An 18,999-nucleotide genomic window follows, 5' to 3' on the forward strand; every position below is an offset into this window, starting at 1 on the left:
GCCTTTTCCCACGGCTCATCAGAATAACCGTGGATCCTTTCAAGTTAGAACAATAGAGGCCCATCACTCATGGTAATGTATGCAGGAGCCAGCCCGGCGTAGCAGCGTCAGGCTCAGGAGGCTGAGGACCCAGTGTTTCTCCTCTATTGGATCACATGCTGCTAATAGGGACTACACGCCCGTATTCATTAGGGCACACCGTAGCAAAACGGTTTGCAACGAAAAACAAAAATGAGCGTTTCTCATTGGAAAAGTGACGGTAGTCCCTCGTGCCAAATCTAGGCCACTGTCATACACAGTGTTGAGAAGTCCAATAAAACAGAGCGCTACTTCACTTTGAGACACTACACTGACAAAGCCATCACTACCAGGGCTATTGTTCAGGCCAAGGTGCTCTGCCAAGACTGGGAAATAAATACAGACATGCAGCGGGGGTTCAAAGTGAGCAGCAACCTGGACTAGATATAGCCCCGTAGAATGACGTAGAGCAAACCCAGATAAGATAAACATAGATAAGAATAGATGAAAACCTTGTGTACATTCAGCAGCAGCCCCCTGAGAAAAGCACACAGAGCTACTACGTTCACTAGCAACCAACACGACTGCAAAACCCTCAATTCATTTCAGCAAGCAGTGCTGTTCGAACAAAGACTCCTCAAACAAAGAGGAAGCGGAAATGATCATTTCCTCACTAAATAATGGAGTGTGGGTTTGTCATTAAGTACATGACTGCAGAGAGTGAGAAGTCATTTGCAGCAGTTCCATGTGTGTCTAATGCAGGGTCTGGGTGTGAATAGAGAGATAGCTGTCATTACAGTCCTGGCTGTGGAACGGACTCATCAACAGTACTGGCCTTTCTCTTCTGTTCAGAACGACCAGGGGAGGGAGGCATTCCATAGTTATGAGAGAACAGTGGGAACTCAGAGAAAGTGAGAGAGCGAAAGAGAGAAAGAAGGAGAGAAATCGGGAAAGAGAAAGAGAGAGGGTAAAGGGAAGAGAGAGATGCCAGAAAGAGAGTAAAGGTGGGTGGGAGGGTTATTAAAGAGAGCGAGAAAGAGAGTGAGGGAGGAGAGTAAACAGTGAATGGAGGTGGAGATGCAGGAGGAAGTGATTGGGAGATTTGAATTGTAAAAAGACAAGGCGATACTTAGTTGCCGTCCTTCTGAGAGATGTATGGAGACGGGAGAGAAAGGTCACACACTCCCTTAACCTCTGTCTAATTACTGCATACCTTCTGTTGAACAACACTGAGCCTGAGCACAGCACAACCACCTCTAAAAGGAATAAGAACAGACAACGTCAACACCTGCTGACTGTAACAGACATGAGCTATATGGCCACTTCCTTATTGTCTTCCTCTTTCTCATCCTCTTCATCACAGTGTACGAGGCTGCAATGCACAGAGCACGCGCGCGCGCCCACACACACACACACACACACACACAACCCCTTATCTTTGGCCGCAAACGCTTTCTGTTCAATCTTTCCATCCACCAAGTTAAACTTTTATAATTCAATAGGAAGTCTGTCAGCTTTTCACAATGATCTTTTCAAAGGCCCAGTAGAGTGCAGATGGATTTTCATAATCGGAGAGTGCCAAGTCTGGCTTTTCAGTCTCAATGACTTTTTCAAGATCCAGTGCAACCTGTCAGATATTTTAAAGGTGTTTGATTTCTTTAAGCTACTATGTGGCTGACTTCAAGACATGAAATACCTTTATTTATAGCATAGAAACTGAATCAAATGTAATCAAAGCTAGATTAATTTCTGTTGGGTTTCCACAGCAATCCATCTTTAGAAAATGCTTTGGCAAAGTCAAAGTCCAGTTCAGGGCTTTAGCCGTCAGAGTATTCAGAATCTGAGGGAAAGGACAAAACAGCAGCAAAACAGCAACAAGCAGACATGGGCATTGGCAGAGACAACAGAAAGCATGCCTGCCATTCTGCAGCTGTACCGGGGTGACACCTTTCCTTCGACTAATCACATGGGATGTTCAGCAGCTCACTGTGTTTGCTTTGACGACCACTATCCACAGAGAGAGATCTGACGCACAGGAGGACGCTGGGACGTGTGAGCCCAAGCCACAAACACACGCAAAGATTGTAAACAGCGCCAGAGACAAATGAGAATGCTGCCTCCAAGAGAGGTATTCAGCAAGACTCTTGGCGTCAGAGGAGAATAGAAGTTGGAATAACAACACATTTCTTTATTAGCATTCCAAACCGACAGTATTAAAGTCCTCAGGGTTCTATCCAAACAGACAGTATTAAAGTCCTCAGGGTTCTATCCAAACCAACAGTATTAAAGTCCTAATGACTCTATCCAAACAGACAGTATTAAAGTCCTCATGACTCTATCCAAACCGACAGTATTAAAGTCCTCAGGGTTCTATCCAAACCGACAGTATTAAAGTCCTCAGGGTTCTATCCAAACCGACAGTATTAAAGTCCTCAGGGTTCTATCCAAACCAACAGTATTAAAGTCCTCAGGGTTCTATCCAAACCGACAGTATTAAAGTCCTCAGGGTTCTATCCAAGCAGACAGTATTAAAGTCCTCAGGGTTCTATCCAAGCAGACAGTATTAAAGCTCTCAGGGTTCTATGCAAACCGACAGTATTAAAGCTCTCAGGGTTCTATCCAAACCGACAGTATTAAAGTCCTCATGACTCTATCCAAACCGACAGTGTTAAAGCTCTCAGGGTTCTATCCAAACCGACAGTATTAAAGTCCTCAGGGTTCTATCCAAACCGACAGTATTAAAGTCCTCAGGGTTCTATCCAAACCGACAGTATTAAAGTCTTTAGGGTTCTATCCAAACCGACAGTATTAAAGTCCTCAGGGTTCTATCCAAACCGACAGTATTAAAGTCCTCAGGGTTCTATCCAAACCGACAGTATTAAAGTCCTCAGGGTTCTATCCAAACCGACAGTATTAAAGTCCTCAGGGTTCTATCCAAACCGGCAGTATTAAAGTCCTCAGGGTTCTATCCAAACCGACAGTATTAAAGCTCTCAGGGTTCTATCCAAACCGACAGTATTAAAGCTCTCAGGGTTCTATCCAAACAGACCGTATTAAAGTCCTCAGGGTTCTATCCAAAATGACAGTATTAAAGTCCTCAGGGTTCTATCCAAAATGACAGTATTAAAGTCCTCAGGGTTCTATCCAAACTGACAGTATTAAAGCTCTCAGGGTTCTATCCAAACTGACAGTATTAAAGCTCTCAGGTTTCTATCCAAACTGACAGTATTAAAGTCCTCAGGGTTCTATCCAAACCGACAGTATTAAAGCTCTCAGGGTTCTATCCAAATTGACAGTATTAAAGTCATTAGGGTTCTATCCAATCCGACAGTATTAAAGTCCTCAGGGTTCTATCCAAACTGACAGTATTAAAGTCATTAGGCTTCTATCCAAACCGACAGTATTAAAGTCATCAGGGTTCTATCCAAACTGACAGTATTAAAGCTCTCATGGTTCTATCCAAACTGACAGTATTAAAGTCATTAGGGTTCTATGCACACCAACAGTATTAAAGTCATTAGGGTTCTATCCAAACTGACAGTATTAAAGCTCTCAGGGTTCTATCCAAAGGGAGGATGTTTCTTAGAGGTACCTGATATAGCAGCCGGTCAGTGGAAAGGGCCTAGGCCCCATCTCTCTCATCTCTTGATGGAGGATTAGGACTGGCCTGTGTCTCAGTCAGTGCCACTGGCTTTATTTAAGGAGCTCTCTCTCCCACTGACTCTTAGAAAGAATGAATAATGTCTGTGTCTGTGTCTATGGGTCCAGGATGGCAGTCAGTCAGTCCCCCCCTTCTCCCTGTCCACCTTCCCTTCTGGACTGATTTAAGACCCCGTTCCCTGCTGCCTCTTCTCAGAAAATAGGATGAAATATGAAAAGGGGATAAAGAGAGAGCGAGCGAGAGGGAGAGAGACAGTGAGAGAGAGAGAGAGAGAGGGAGGGAGAGAGACAGTGAGAGAGAGGGAGAGGGAGAGAGACAGTGAGAGAGAGAGAGAGGGAGGGAGAGAGACAGTGAGAGAGAGAGAGAGGGAGGGAGAGAGACAGTGAGAGAGAGAGAGAGGGAGGGAGAGAGACAGTGAGAGAGAGAGAGAGGGAGGGAGAGAGACAGTGAGAGAGAGAGAGAGAGAGAGAGGGAGGGAGAGAGACAGTGAGAGAGAGAGAGAGGGAGGGAGAGAGACAGTGAGAGAGAGAGAGAGAGAGAGAGGGAGGGAGAGAGACAGTGAGAGAGAGAGAGAGAGAGAGAGAGGGAGAGAGACAGTGAGAGAGAGAGGGAGGGAGAGAGACAGTGAGAGAGAGAGGGAGAGAGAGAGACAGTGAGAGAGAGAGAGAGGGAGGGAGAGAGACAGTGAGAGAGGGAGGGAGGGAGAGAGACAGTGAGAGAGGGAGGGAGGGAGAGAGACAGTGAGAGAGGGAGGGAGGGAGAGAGACAGTGAGAGAGGGAGGGAGGGAGAGAGACAGTGAGAGAGGGAGGGAGGGAGAGAGACAGTGAGAGAGGGAGGAAGAGAAACAGTGAGAGAGGGAGGGAGAGAGACAGTGAGAGAGGGAGGGAGAGAGACAGTAAGAGAGGGAGGGAGAGAGACAGTGAGAAAGAGAGGGAGAGAGACAGTGAGAAAGAGAGGGAGGGAGAGACAGTGAGAGAGAGAGGGAGGGAGAGACAGTGAGAGAGGGAGGGAGGGAGAGAGACAGTGAGAGAGGGAGGGAGGGAGAGAGACAGTGAGAGAGGGAGGGAGAGAAACAGTGAGAGAGGGAGGGAGAGAAACAGTGAGAGAGGGAGGGAGAGAGACAGTGAGAGAGGGAGGGAGAGAGACAGTGAGAGAGAGAGACAGTGAGAGAGAGAGACAGTGAGAGAGAGGGAGGGAGAGAGACAGTGAGAAAGAGGGAGGGAGAGAGAGAGTGAGAGAGGGAGGGAGAGAGACAGTGAGAGAGAGAGACAGTGAGAGAGAGAGAGGGAGGGAGAGGGACAGTGAGAGAGGGAGGGAGAGAAAGAAGCAAAGTTGCAAGAAGCTCTTTTCCAAGGAGTTGAAACGACAGGGCTTAACTATGGGCTGAGGTGAGGACTTAGGATGACCTCTTTTTGGGGGAGAGAAAACAGAAAGAGGGAGAGATGAGAAATGTAAAGATCGAGAGAGGAGGGGACAGAGAAAGCTAGAGAGATACTGTACTACTAGCAAGTTAAAATTGAATTGAGTTGTAGGGCTAGACTTAACTATCCTTCGCATGAGCCTTGTGGGATCTGTACTGGGCAGCAGTAAATCAATGTTCCCCCGCATCTTCATAGAACAGATCTGCCTCTACCTGAAAAAAAGCAACTCTGTCTGTTCCGCACTCTCTTTGAGTTTGCCAGCGTGCTCGATCTATGAAGCACACAGGCACACACACACACTGTTCCTCACTCTCTTGACGTTTCTCATCTCTCTCAACTCTCTCACACGCACGCACGCATGCACACACACACAGAGAGGTGAAGGTAAGCTTCTGCTGTAGCAGCCAGTGGCCAGTCCATCCTCATTCTCAGATACACAGCAGCTCCCCAGCCTCCTTGAATATAGTGGGGCTTCAACAGTTCACTTCAATATTGATTGTTCCCTTTCCCAGTGATTCAGCATGAACCGGTGCAGGCTGTGGGGTTTGCAGAATATTCTCTACAGTCTCTTTCTCTTTGTTTTATAAGTAAGCTTCTCTGTCTCTCAACCCTCAATGATTTTCTCCAAGATTCCAAAGGTCTGTGTTTTTCATTGCATTTTACACTATACTGTATAAATGTTCGGTTGCCAACCATTCAGAGCATCTGCAGATGGTTAAAATCCTCTACGTCTTTGTGATCCATGATTCCTCGACAGCGCTGGGTTGTACGCGAACTACTCTCCTACTCTATAATCAACACGGCACATTGACAGAGTGCCAACACTGTTCCTGTAGGCAACTTTGATTGGCATTGATAGCGAGCCAGCGATTTGCCAGCCCCCAGAGAAACCATGCATTTACTGCAGGCAAATCCCCGCCTCGGCCCGACACTTTGATTTGTGTAGAAAAGATGAGAATCTCCTTATCCATGGGAGGGAAGGAGGGATGGAGGGAGGGAGCCTTCATCATCACTAGATGACAAACATCACACGGGGACATATTTACGGCTAAGCTACTGTTAGTGTGCTGCCTCATGTCTCCACACTCGACCAGACTCTGGATCAACATCAGCGCATGAAGAACACAACATATTGGGGCTTTCAGTGCATTGCGGATATAAGTAGATGTGTTTAGGATTTCTGAAGAGGTATGCTTTATATTTCAAAGGCTTCTGTTTTTATGGCTGCACATATGAAATACAGCCCTTATGAAATGTTGCTCCCAATACTGAAAACAACTGGTCCAGTCTAGGCCTGTTCAAGTTCTGCTTAAAAGGACGTTTAGATACAGTACAACGTTCCCCTACACTCTTAGAAAAAAGGTGCTATCTAGAACCAAAAAGGGTTCTTCAGCTGTCCCCATAGGAGAACCGTTTGAAGAACCTGGAACCAAAAAGGGTTCTACTTGGAACCAAAAAGGGTTCTCCTATGTGGACAGCCACAGAACCCTTTTGGAACCCCTTTTTTACCATTAAAAACCAGCCTAGCTAATCTACAGGAAACACTGCTAGATCCAGTCTGGTGGTTCTGAAATATCTTTATGGTGGAGGCCATGTCCTTGATCAAGGATACCTTCACAGCCCTGCAGTCAGATGCTCAGCAGGAGGAATTGATACTGCCAGGCACACCCACACACCAGTCAGCCAGACCTTCACACTCACTGGAGAGAAACTACTGCAGCTCATCCACTGGCTGGTATGCCTGGCTGGTATGACTGGCTGGTATGACTGGCTGGTATGCCTGGCTGGTATGCCTGGCTGGTATGACTGGCTGGTAGTGTTGAGCGATTAGTGCTTGTTGAGATCAATTCGGCTTTGGTAAGATGATAAAAAAATAATCACAACTTTCGATCTCGGTTTTGTTAAAAAAAATGTTTTTTTACATTAAATGCACTATGTGGGTTGAAGGCTGTAACAACCCGAAATAAAACAAGTCCCATGATGGTAGTGACATTACTGCTTATCACTTTAAAAATCATTTATTCACATTACTTTGCATTAATAAAATAGAAGTCTATGATGATATGATGACTTTATTATTTCATTCCATGTCATCGTTATAGAGCTGTTGCCTCTGCTGCTGACAAAATCACTATTTTAGTAGTTCTTCAAAGTAAATAAGGCATACTTTTATGACTACTGAATGACAAATATCAATCACTTAGATCATGTATTTTCAGGCTCCCAAAGCAACTGCTTTCTATCCCTCTCGACTGCAAGTTCTCTCTCTAAGTCTCCGTGTCTGCTCCGCACAGGCGGGCTCGCAATGGAGTCTGGTCATTGTACTAAACGACCACGTTTTCTGAGGTAAACTACGCAGAATATTGGCCTGTTGGAAACTACAACTCCCTACTAGATCACACAGTTCAGGCTTCGTCTGAGTTATCTCCACAGAAACTGCACATTGAGATCACAGAAAAAAAGCAAATGAAATGGAATTCAAATAATTGAACCGAAGTCGGTAAATAAGTAGTTTAAAAAACAAAAATAACCAAAATGTTAGTTTATTGCTCAGCACTACTGTCTGGGTCAGCTATGGTTCTACACTTCAGAGACTTCTGGTTGGATAATGATACACACTGAGTGTACTAAATATTATGAACACCTGCTCTTGCCATGACATAGCCTGACCAGGTGAAAGCTGTGATCCCTTATTGATGTCACTTGTTAAATCCACTTCGATCAGTGTAGATGAAGGGGAGGAGACAGGTTAAAGAGGGATTTTTAAGCCTTGAGACAATTGAGACATGGATTGTGTATGTGTGCCATTCAGAGAGTGAATGAGGAAGACAAAATATTCAAGTGTCTTTGAACAGGGTATGGTAGTAGGTGTCAGGTGCACCGGCATGAGTGCGTCAGAAACTGCAAAGCTGCTGGATTTGTCACGCTCAACAGTTTCCCATTTGTATCAACAATGGTCCACCACTCAAAAGGACATCCAGCCAACTTGACACAACTATGGGAAACATTGGAGTCAACATGGGCCAGCATCCATGTGGAACGCTTTCGACACTCTTAGAGTCCATGCCCTGACGAACTGAGGCTGTTCTGAGTGAAAAAAGGGATTCAACTCAATATTAGGAAGGTTTTCTTAATGTTTTGTACAGTGTATGTCAATTATACTGTCTTTCAAACATCATCAGAGTCTGATCCCACATTCACTACTTAGAGATAGTCTTAAAATATCCCCTTCAACTGTGAAACAGAGGTGGCTTGTGGTTTCAGTTGTGGTTTGGATATAAATGGTTTGCTTTGAATGTAGTATAAATGTTTGTCCGGATGTGATTGTGAGCGCTCATATCTGATAAGGGTTATTGCCCAAAGTGTGTCCATTTGATTTGATTTAGATTTATTAGGATCCCCTATTAGCCGACGCCACTGGGGACGGCTGGTCTTACTGGGGTCTGACACGTAACCAAGAAGACATACAGACAAAAACGTTACTATTTACATACGTTTAAAAACATGTAGCGTGTGTGTGTGTGTGTGTGTGTGTGTGTGTGTGTGTGTGTGTGTGTGTGTGCACACGCATCATTGTAATCATGAATGAGTAGATGGTATTTGAGTGTGACGTTCTATGGCATTAACAATCCAATACATCCAAATTGCCACAATGTATATCTTGAGATTGTAATACCAGGGATTAATGTGAGCATATACAGCATATGTTGGACCCTCGAGAAAACATACTTCCTGAATATAATACACCATGCCATTTCAATAATTCACTTATAGGTCTACGTGTATCTAAACCTACGCATCTGACAGAAGCCCAGAGATTCAATATAAATAACTTCAGCTCAAATCCAATAAGCTATAGGCGGACCAGGGAGGACCCTAATATAATGTATCACAAGTACGGATAAGTCATTTCATGATAGCACTGGTAACAACGCATTCTGGTTTGTTCCCTGTGGAGCTGTAAAAGCCTATTTCCTTTAGCATCTGTGTGGATTCAAAATAAACTGAAAAACATCTCATAGAGACACTTCACAGGGGGTGGTTATGTCAAATAGAGTATGATAATGACATCCGGTGTCCCTGCATAGCTTCCTTGGTAACGGACGGTGGTCAGCCACTATGTGTGGAGAACAGATATTGCATCTGGCTTGCAGCAGTATCTGTGTCAAATATCTAGTACAGGTCTTTTAACGCAGACATCTCACACCTGATATCTACCATCTCTGGCGAAACATCTAACACAGACTCAACTCTTGTATTCACAAGATACACAACAGAAAAACTCCCCATAATATCACGGACACCAGTCCCCGGTGCAGAGGACGCACAGTGGCGCTCCTCCATAGACAGTTCACGGAACCCCCTCGAGTGGAGGTTGACGGAGAGAGTTGGCCAGCTCAATAGGATGAATAAGACAGACAGGTCTGCTGTGCTGTGAGTGTCTGGTCTGATGTATCACTACCTAGCTGTCCCCAGAGGTCAGGCTGGGAGTCAGACAGTGTAAAAACAGCACACAGTAGCAGGATGTCTCCACCTTTATCCAGCCTCGCTGCTTCACAGGTACGCTGACAACCTGAGGGGATGGTGAGTGAGCACACACAGGGCACGTTAGGACGCATGACTGAAGAGAAACAGCAGCAGAATAGTCCCAGAGGCAGGTAGTGTGTGTGTGTGTGTGTGTGTGTGTGTGTGTGTGTGTATTACACACTCTCAGAGGTGAACTGACATAGTGATGATGAATTGGTCTGGTTCCAAAGTGACCGAGCGGACATGATGCTAGGGTAGTGTTAGGTCCATCTCCACCTTCCACTTGAGACTAGAGACCAGTCCAGTCCACTCTCACAGACATCCATCATTCAGTAACAGCACCACGGGCCAACAGACCTCAGTACACCAACTAACTCACTCTCTCTTAAAGCCACACTGTATAGCCTACTTACATACTGTATAAATAACAACCAATATCACCCTTTACTTTATAAATAGACTAAAGCTTGCCAAGTCAGATATGCATGAAGCCTCAAGATCCAAAATAACTAACATGCACATATCCAAAGTAATTATACAAGTAAGTCTGACCAACTGTGCAACATATCTGGGTGCTTAACAGACAGGCTGAGCTGCAACACAATTCAACGTCCAGGAGCTCAGACAGAATGTGTATTCCTGTCTGTGGATGTTGTTACTAGTCGGGGGAAAAATGTACTCCCTGTGTGGGGCACGCGTGCTGGAGCGGTTGTTGGTGAGTCAGGTCCTCCTCCCTACCCTCCTCTCTCCTTCAGATAACATGCTCTTGACAGGTCAGAGCGCTCGAGGAGAAAAAGACGGAGGGGTTTTAAAATGAAGCAAAGTTTATAGATGCCTTCTCCTTGCTCGGAGGGTAGTCATGGACATGGTTGCTTGTTGCTGTGTAGAGTAACAACGCTCCAGGAATCCACAGAGTCTAGAGCCCATGCCACTCAGACTTAATTCATTTTTCTAGCCAGGGTGCCTAGTGGGTCGTGGACAAGGACCACCAACGCCTCGAGCTGACCTGGAAATGTCTCCTCGTACCTGCGCCCAACACCTCTCTGGGAGGCCAAGTCTGCATCTTGGGCACTCATCCAGTCTCTCACTAATCTCAGAACCAAATCTCGTGTCAGCTACTCAATGTTTCGTCTGTCACGAGAAACTGGTGTCTCACTATGGTGCCATACAGTCCCACTTCCGTACCCACTCACTGACTAAGACTGGCTGAGAAGCAGAGCCTGGCTGTGAGGGAAAGCAGACTGGTTTGCTGAACCACAGCTTAGCCTCTGGAAAACAGAGCAGGAGTTGATGGGTTTAGTGACAAACATACAATCACCTTTACATAAGAGTACACCACTAGTGTCAGTCCACTGACTGAGGCTATACCAGAATACAGAGCTGGTTCTGCTGCCTGACAGTCATATCTTGTTTGTGTCCTTCTCATAGTGAAGATTCATTAGACCGGAGTTGTCTGAGTCTATCCATTCAATTTCAGGGTGTAACTGTCCTATGTTGGGTCCTATCTTGGGTAATGTCCCAATCAGCTGTAGTTGAGATATTCTAATTACATCCTGGCCACAGAGTTGATTGCTGCTGGCAATCTCATCTAATCCTCTCCTAGAGGACCAATGAAGACCTCAGATTCTCAAATTTAGTTGCAGTGTGCGTGTGTGTGCGTGGACTGCAACAGGAACACTTGGATTAATTACACAGGTCATGAAAAATGTACAGGAAATTGTGGGACCCATTTTCAATGTTTATTGAAAGAAAAATGATACTCATTGGCATTGGCTCATTTTCTGTGAAGAACATGTAAAAAAAAAACCTACACATTTCTATTACATATGTGGTGTTCGTGACCACTGGACCCGAGGGTAATAGAAGTGTGGAAAAGTGTGTGTGTAGGTGAAAACAAGTAAAAAATTATTCAAAAAGGTTTGCTGTGTGCCTTCACTCTGTCTTCCTCCTCCCTGGGCCTGCTGTTTCAACACAGCACCAATAACCTGTCTGTCTCCTTGCATGTCTGCCTGTCTGCCTGTCTGCATGTTTGCCTGTCTGCCGCTTTTCTCGCACTCTTTACCCTTTGTAGTGTGTGAAACTACACAATGTCTTGCGGGAACATGCACAATGTTATTACAATACATTATTTTGATACATTGTTAAACTAAATCACCCCCCCCCCCCCCCCACACTCTACCCCAGCCAAGTGCAAATTGGGGGAGGGACACAAAAAATAAATAGCTTTGCATGTGTGGCTCTCTGCTCAGAGGGACTTAGAAATAATTTTTGCAGAGAGAGAAGTTAGTGTGGAAGGAGCGTCTTCCACTCTGAAAGATGGAGAATTTTCAGAATATGAGGATCATGTCTCTGTCAATTCGGAGTCTGACATTGAGTTGGAAGAAGAGGATGAGATTGACCCTCAGCCAGCCCCAAGATCAGCCCGTCAGCAGCCAGCCCCAGGACCAGCCCGTCAGCAACCAGCTCATCCGCAGCCTGCAGAAGGAGAAATATGGATGTCAAAAAATTGTGAAATTGAATGGTCTTCTTGCCCAAGGAATGAGACACCCAACATGGCTTCCAATGTGATAAGGATGCAACCAGGGCCGACGCGGATGGCGGTTACTCATGTTCAGGACATAAAGTCTTCTTTTCAACTGTTCATCCCAGACACCATCCAGGAAATCATTCTAGACTGCAGTCATTTGGAGGGAAGGCGTGTTTTTAGGGAGAGATGGAAGGAGATGGACTAAACTCATTTGCATTCATACTTTTAGGTTCTTATCCTTGCTGGTGTTTTCAGATCCAATGGGGAATCCACAGAATCCCAGTGGGATGCAGAAACTGGCGGAGAACTTTTCTTTGCAACAATGTCTCTGGAAAACTTCCACATTATTTCCAAGATTATCTGCTTCGATAACCGAGACACCAGACCAGCTCGGCGGCAGAGAGACAAGCTAGATGCAATCAGGTCAGTGTGGGACAAGTGAGTGGACTGCCTTCCCCTGTTTTACAACCCATGGCCCAACGTTACTGTTGATGAAGAGCTTATGCCATTTAGGGGGCGCTGCCCCTTCAGGCAGTACATACCGTTTAGACCCGCAAAATATGGAATCAAGATCTGGGCTGCCTGTGATGCTGCTTCATCATATGCGTGGGACTTGCAAGTGTATACGGGGAAGCCAGATGGAGGAGCCCCTGAGAAGAACCAAGGGATGCGGGTTGTCCTGGACGTGACACAAGCTCACACAAACTGGGACAGAAGCTCCTCAAGAGGAAGCTGACGATGGTTGGCACAGTTTGAAAAAACAAGCAAGAGCTCCCAACTCAGCTGTTGAATACACGGAACAGGCCTATCAATTCCTCTAGGTTCGTGTTCATGGCCGACACGTTCCTAGTGTGCTACGTACCAAAGACAGGCAAAAGTGTGGTACTCATGAGTACGCTGCATAGGAATGGGAGAATCTGTGGCCAGGAACATAAAAAACAAGAAATCATAATGGATTACAATGCCACAAAAGGAAGGGTGGACAATTTAGTCAAGCTGGTGACTGGCTACAGCTGCAGAAGAAGAACGCTACGCTGGACACTTGTGATATTCTTCAACATCTTGGACATCTCGGCATACAACGTGTTAGTCATCTGGATGGTGTTGAACCCAGATTGGAATAGAAGGGAAGCTCCAGAGGAGATGGCTCTTACTCGAGGAGCTGTGCAAGACCTCAAATCAAGTGGAAGAAACATATCCCAAAGTCCCCAGCTTCTGCAGCCATCGTGAGGAGGATTCAGGAGGAGAATGCTGGTGCCCCATCCGCCCGACCCACAGAACCAACAACTCTAATACCGGAAGTAAGTGTGTGTGTGTGTGTGTCTGACTCTCGTACCTTGGCCTGTTGTAACTACACTACCATTCATAAGTTTGGGGTCACTTAGAAATGTCCTTGGTTTTGGAAGAAAAGCTCATTTTTTATCCATTAAAATAACATCAAATTGACCAGAAATACAATCAGCCTCTGGTACCCCTATGTGGATATTCCATTTAAAAAATATGCCGTTTCCAGCTACAATAGTCATTTACAACATTAACAATGTCTACACTGTATTTCTGATCAATTTGATGTTATTATAAATGGGCAAAAATATTTGCTTTTCTTTCAAAACCAAGGACATTTCTAAGCGACCCCAAACTTTTGAATGGTAGTGTAGTTACAACAGGCCATGGTACGAGAGTCAGACACACACACACACACACTTACTTCCGGTATTAGAGTTGTTGGTTCTGTGGGTCGGGTGGATGGGGCACCAGCATTCTCCTCCTGAATCAGACCCGCGAACATTGGGTGAATAACAAAAACATGAACAGCACACAAGGGTTAAAGCGCAATGGAAATTGAGTGCTCCAGAACGGCTAATCACATAACCTGTGCACATCACTACTGCAAAACAGAGATGCAGGGCTGTAAACCCATTAAAATGGGATCTAGAACTATTTAATGGCATCAAAGACCACAATGAAGGAGAAGGAAGGAATGTGTAAAGCAATAGTCTGAGGGGGAGGAGGTGTTCGAGTTATGACCTTATTGAAGATTCACACCATTGGAGATTAACCAAGCGTGTAAACTTGTCAGCGATACTGCCCTTCAACTGGAAGGTAGAAGAAGAGGGAGAGTGACACTTTGGCTTCCTTGAGTTATCTAGGACAGGCAAACCATTGGTTTATTGTGCTAAAATAGGACTAGGAGAAATGTATCTTTGCTTATAGCACTATCATGGCTGAGAATGATGAGCACGTTGGCTACGTTCAGCGGTGTCCCCAGCTCTCTTGATAAGAGGACTGGCATGTGGCATCAAAACATTCAAGGTCACTATCAGACTTGTGCCACTCTGCTGTATATATTACTGTGTAATCTATTCTGAATGGGCAAGACAGTAGCAGTCGGGATAAACTGTCTACCCTGCCAATCTGCATGGGGAATCTCCATATCATGTCATATCAGACCTGACACCCACCATCTCTCTGGCATACCAAAGCTCTTTGGCCTGGAAAGATACCAAGAGCTTCTAAATGGAACAGATTTGAGCCAGCTGATATCATCTTCACTGAAAGATACCAAGAGCTTCTAAATGGAACAGATTTGAGCCAGCTGGTATCATCTTCACTGAAACATGGCCTCTCTGCAACATAATGTTTCAAGAATGCCAATACATTACAAGGTACAATTAATCTAATAAAAAAGCAATTGAATTAAACTCATTAGTATGTGATAATTGAAAAAAGAGCATATTACTGTCCAATCAAAGTATGTCCACGTCTGTAATTAAAAGATAAATACTTTGGCACAAGCGAAACCTTCTTGATAAACAACTATAGCGAGAGAGAGTTATTAAAGTGATCCACAAAAAGCCATGACAAAACTTCCCCAGCTTGACCAATCCGATGGGGACGTGTCTAACAGAGGAAGTGTGAAAATTAGGTTCATACAGTATATCTTTCATTTGAGAAAATCCCCTGGTATGACGTGGGACGGCCTCCCAATCACACAAAGCACACAGCCAAAGACATTGATCCAAAGCTCCTTACAGGGTTTTGCTTATTTATTTATTTTACCCCAAAGAGGATTGACGACAGATCTCTCACCCAGCCTGAAATGCAAGACATCTCAGGTTATTAACTCAGAGAAGATGAAAAAAATCTGTAGGGAAGGGCATAGGATCGTCACTGTGTACAATGCAAATATAGGTTTTCCTGCAAGTGTTATATCTCTAAAGGCTCTCTATCATAACTACTGTGTGTGTTTAAAGCCGCCCACAATCAGAACGTAGGCCTATATTCCGTAAAACCCCATAGCCTATGCAGTTGAAAGGTTCATAGCAGCATGGAGCTAAAGAAGACACTTTGAACCAATGGCGTCTTGCAGCTGAAACACTTTGTGATGTGTTGCTTTGAGTTTCCTTTGTTTCTTTTTTGACCCATGTATGTGGGATGGGAGGTGAAACTTCATTTGGTATGTATGTATTCATGTTTGCTGAAAATTATTATAACTAAATTTAAAAAAAAACATTTGATCACAAATAATGGTTCCTAGCAGCCACCTTCACTTTTACTACAACCATAATGAGTCCAGTTCTCCCCACAAAGGAACTCCCATAGGCTATATTCTCCATGCATACTGAGAATGTATGTTTTCTATAAGAGTACCCAAGCCCAATCAAGCCTAATAATCAATGAATGTTACTGTTCAATAGCCTTATCTCCTGATATGGTTTACAAATAATACATGGAGGAGTAGGCTACTATAGGCTACATATTGTAACTCCAAACTAACCATCTAGAGTTGAAGAATCTCACAACTATAGGGGATACATATTTCATGTCACTATGTTTCCAAACCGTGAAGCCTTCTGACTTCAGGCGCGAGCCTGCATGGGCACATGTGCATCTAATGTAACGCAATCAGCACGTGGAGCAATTACTCGCGGAATGCATAACTGAATACTGTATCCATAAAAATACCAATATATCGCCCATGGCATGGGTGACTTATTTCTCCTGCAACCGTAGTCAAACTTTTGTACCTTTTCCCTCTAAATTAAAGAAATATGATAGTTATGTAGTAGAATATATGTCCCTGAAAATAAATGATATAACATTTAAATGTGCCAACATCAGAACTCACATTACTAAATCATTAAACAAAATGCCACACCCACACGCCTGACAATAACATTCCAGAGTAACATTCCACCCTATCTGACAGCCAGGCCAACGACATACATCCCAAAACATGACTCAAGGCAGAACATTTACAAACCATTAAAAATATATAGCATATTTTACAAGATCATCGATAGCTGCCGACCGCCTCCGGGATATGCAAACTGAATCCGATTACACCTCCTCAAACATAACACACCCCATTCCAGTCATGACACCAATTCTGCTACTTAGCAACATTAACTGTATAATAGAGAAATATAAGGAGCTGTGCTACAAAATAACCATAATTTTAATGTAACTTTGTTGCACGTCAGCCCTTTGAACACAATAGATCAGGCAACACAGTCTCACAATCCATTCGTGCATATGGCTGATCAGGATGCAACAAGAAAAGTTTGCGCTCCCTAGCCGCGTCTTCTTTCAACTTCGGACATTCGTTATTTCAATATTTTTGGGGGAACAATAGAAATACGTGTCAAAGCATTTTTAAACAACAGCAGACAAAAGAGTTCATAGCAGAGTCGTGCAGACAGTTCACTCACCTTGTTTGACACACTTAAGGCGGAAAGGGTCTTTGCTGTGTCTGACCACTGCATGTACGTCCCTGATGGTTAGTCCGGCCACTGGCGTTTCATTGACCTCAAGGAGTAGTTCATCTTGGGACAGTCTGCCGCTCTGGCAGGCCACCTTGCCTTGCCTAACCTCCCCAAGATAAGGGAACTGTCCATTCTCCGCGCCTCCCTTCAACTCGAACCCAAGCTCCCCTTCCTTATTCCTGCAAAGGACACTCTCGTAGACTTTGTTGGTCCAGTGGTTTTTCTTCTTCAGGCTTTTGGACATGGCTGAATAGTGGCTATCCCTTGAGGGCACCCATGCAAGAAATTATCGGTCCTGTCCGCGGGCTTCCCTGGTTTTAGCTTCCCAGCTTGATGTTATGGTGAACAGTTTCAACAAAAGCCAGTGGTGGTATCCATGTCTGCACTGGATACACAGCAGCTGTCTCAGCCTGCGATGCTGAACTGAGCTCGCTATACACACAGTTGCAGCCAACTGACCCGGATGTGATGTCTGTAGGAGGAGAGGAGGCAAGGCTCCCGAATCCGAAGCTTCCCGCAGAAAGGAAAAAATGAAGGAGAGAAATTAACGGTATTTTCCACTGGCATAGCCACGCGCATTAGATCAGACTGAACTGGGAAGAAGCAGAAAGCAGCCGCATCGCCTCCATCTCTCACAGACACATTTACCCGAGTTTTCATAGACATGGATACTTTGTTGCCGAAATTCCACATTTGTAGGATACAGAGTTGCCTATAGTGAAAGTGGCATTTAAAAAGAAAAATAAACGGATATCTTCTGTATGTCCATTGTTCTTGAGGTCGATTTTGAAACCATTTTAAGCTGCTACACTTACATATAGCCTACTTGTGTATTCACGATAATATCTACAACAACAAAAATCACTGTAGGCTATTCAGTTCCACTATATGTATGTATTTCATGGTAATTACACTGGTATACGTTGAACAAGTCGAACAGTTGATATTGTATGCTGTAACAACATTAACCTGCCCTGTAATGACACTAACTTAGTTGTTATGTAAATACCTATTTATTTGCGCTTGAATAAAACAAAATGTAATTGCAAACACTTAGTGTGGCACAATGGTCCTCCTGTCAGACGCTCCTACTGTATGTCAACTATTCACATGGGACTAGTCCTCTAGTATGGCCATACATGTTTGAATGAGTGGAGGCCTTTTAGTTGATATTACAATTTAAAGGGTAGGCTACACAGCTACCGTACAGTACAAAGTTGTACATTTTTCATTCACTTCTTTACTTATTTGTTTCCCTCAGTTCAAAATGCATTATGGTCAGGCGACTCTTCTGCAAACAGTCTCTGATTGCAGTCCAGGATACAAGTCCCTGTCACATAAACACACACAACCCTCACTTCACAGCACACCGTGGCCTGAATGTTACTGTATAGGCTAGGGTTGATATCTGGCAAGTCAGAACACAGTTCTATACATTTACATACTGGATTCAGACATTAACATCTGAATCCATGCACTGGAATCTGATGCACCGACACTGGAAATGTATCCTCATCATTTATGGTCTGTGATACTGTGATACTCTTTTTCTTGAATACAGTCGTGGCCAAAAGTTTTGAGAACGACACAAATATTAATTTTCACAAAGTCTTCTGCCTCAGTTTGTATGATGGCAATTTGCATATACTCCAGAATATTATGAAGAATGATCAGGTGAATTGCAATTAATTGCAAAGTCCCTCTTTGCCATGCAAATGAACTGAATCCCACAAAAACATTTCCACTGCATTTCAGCCCTGCCACAAAAGGACCAGCTCACATCATGTCAGTGATTCTCTCGTTAACACAGGTGTGAGTGTTGACGAGAACAAGGCTGTAAATCACTCTGTCATTCTGATTGAGTTGGAATAACAGACTGGAAGCTTCAAAAGGAGGGTGGTGCTTGGAATCATTGTACTCCCTCTGTCAGCCATGGTTACCTTCAAGGAAACACATGGCATCATCATTGCTTTGCACAAAAAGGACTTCACAGGCAAGGATATTGCTGCCAGTAAGATGGCACCTAAATCAACCATTTATCAGATCATCAAGAACTTCAAGGAGAGCAGTTCAATTGT

The 18,999-nt window shown here is 44.3% G+C and overlaps 1 protein-coding gene across 5 annotated transcripts in view; it reads right to left on the minus strand.

Annotated features, from left to right (window-relative positions):
- LOC110490483 (membrane-associated guanylate kinase, WW and PDZ domain-containing protein 2) overlaps window positions 1–17,471 on the minus strand; it is a 278,882-nt gene extending 261,411 nt beyond the window's left edge. The window contains exon 1 of one of the 5 annotated variants that reach the window (XM_036944869.1): window positions 16,868–17,462. In XM_036944869.1, coding sequence (XP_036800764.1) covers window positions 16,868–17,165 — 298 coding nt within the window. In that variant the 5' untranslated portion in view covers window positions 17,166–17,462. Of the gene's footprint in view, window positions 1–16,867 lie in introns of all 5 variants that reach the window. The other 4 variants (XM_036944868.1, XM_036944870.1, XM_036944872.1 and 1 more) reach the window with 4 other exon arrangements.
- Between the last annotated feature and the right edge of the window lie 1,528 nt (window positions 17,472–18,999).

Source organism: Oncorhynchus mykiss, chromosome 15 (assembly GCF_013265735.2).
Source record: "Oncorhynchus mykiss isolate Arlee chromosome 15, USDA_OmykA_1.1, whole genome shotgun sequence".
NCBI lineage: Eukaryota > Metazoa > Chordata > Actinopteri > Salmoniformes > Salmonidae > Oncorhynchus > Oncorhynchus mykiss.